This window comes from Sesamum indicum, unplaced genomic scaffold (assembly GCF_000512975.1).
Source record: "Sesamum indicum cultivar Zhongzhi No. 13 unplaced genomic scaffold, S_indicum_v1.0 scaffold00118, whole genome shotgun sequence".
NCBI lineage: Eukaryota > Viridiplantae > Streptophyta > Magnoliopsida > Lamiales > Pedaliaceae > Sesamum > Sesamum indicum.
The window spans coordinates 347,016-348,481 of NW_011628047.1; the positions used below are offsets into that span (position 1 = coordinate 347,016).

General features: G+C 44.9%; 1 protein-coding gene across 1 annotated transcript in view; it reads left to right on the forward strand.

Moving 5' to 3' along the window:
* The first annotated feature begins 759 nt into the window (after positions 1 to 759).
* The window catches only part of LOC105178974, a 1,860-nt gene continuing 1,153 nt past the window's right edge, over positions 760 to 1,466 (forward strand). Inside the window, exon 1 of the mRNA XM_011102559.1 lies at positions 760 to 1,458. Within this exon, the coding sequence (XP_011100861.1) occupies positions 760 to 1,458 (699 nt within the window). The remainder of the gene's footprint in view (positions 1,459 to 1,466) is intronic.

Here is a 1,466-nt window from a genome sequence, read left to right on the forward strand (position 1 = left end):
TAAGCGAAGCAACCCCGTACCTGGGGACCCATGTTAAACCTTGCCATATGGAACGTACGTGGCCTGAACAAGAGGGATCATCAACTAGCGGTCAAGGATATCATTGCTGAGTTCAGGTTACACTTTATTGGTCTCTTAGAAACACGTGTTCGCATTAATAACTGTGCTAGTATCCAATCATTTTTGATACCTCATTGGAAATGGTTTATGGATTATGACAATATTGGAAATCGGATATGGATTGCTTGGGATTATAATTACACTGATGTGGATATTATTGAGGTGGAAAACCAGTTTATACACTGCCGTGCCACTATTAGAGCATTACAGGAGTATGTTGATATTACTATTGTGTATGGTGCTACTGAGGTCTCTGATAGGCGAGAATTATGGGCCTCTATAGAATCCTTAGCTGTCCAATGCATTAATACTCCCTGGCTGGTTGGAGGTGACTTCAATGCAGTCAGGGATCTCAGTGAGGTCAGTGGTACGTCGGGAGATATAAGAGTGGCGATGGAGGAACTTAATACGTGCCTACAGAATACTGCGGTTTTGCCATTACCGATGCAGGGTGAATGGTACACATGGCATAATCGTAGTGCTAGCCCTCGCAACTTGTGGAAGCGACTTGATCATATGCTAACCAATGATACATGGACTTTGCGGTTTCCATCAGTATTCTACCAATGCCTCACTCCACGGACATCGGATCACTCACCGATGGTGGTTAATGGGGATAATTAGCAGCGATTTGGAGGTATGTTCCGGTTTGACAACTTCCTTACTCTCTCACCAGATTTTATTCCTAGCGTGCAGAGTATATGGCAGCAACAAATAGTGGGAGTGCCTATGTTCTCAGTGACCCGAAAACTCAAGGCACTCAAACCTATTTTTCGAGAACAAAGGAGAAATAAAGGGGATCTTTCTCACAATGTTGAGTTGGCAAGGGGGTTCCTGGAGCAGGCTTGGGTATTGGTAAGCTCGCACAGACAAGATGAGCTTATTCTTCTGTTGGAGCACTGCAGTCGACTTGTGTATGCAAAGGCGGCCGAATTAGAGAGGATCATGCTACAGCAGAGGGCAAAGATGGAATGGATGAAGGGTGGTGACCAGTGCTCCAGAGTGTTCTTTCGTAAAATTGCCCAAAGAAGGACAGCTAGACGAATCTTACAAATTAATGATGCCCAAGGAATTACAATTACGGAACCAAATGCAGTCATACATGAATTCATATCCTATTATCAATCCTTACTAGGGGGAGACAGGCGTAAGAGGGTGATGGACCTTCGGTTTCTTCGGCCTTGGGCAAGACATATCATAACAACTGAGGAGGCAGGCCACCTACTTGAACCGTTTAGTGCAGAGGATATAAAAAAAGCCATTTTTGACATCGGCGAGGATAGAGCACCTGGACCTGATGGGTATTCATCAGGATTCTATAAAAACGCCTGGCCGGTGGTGGGACA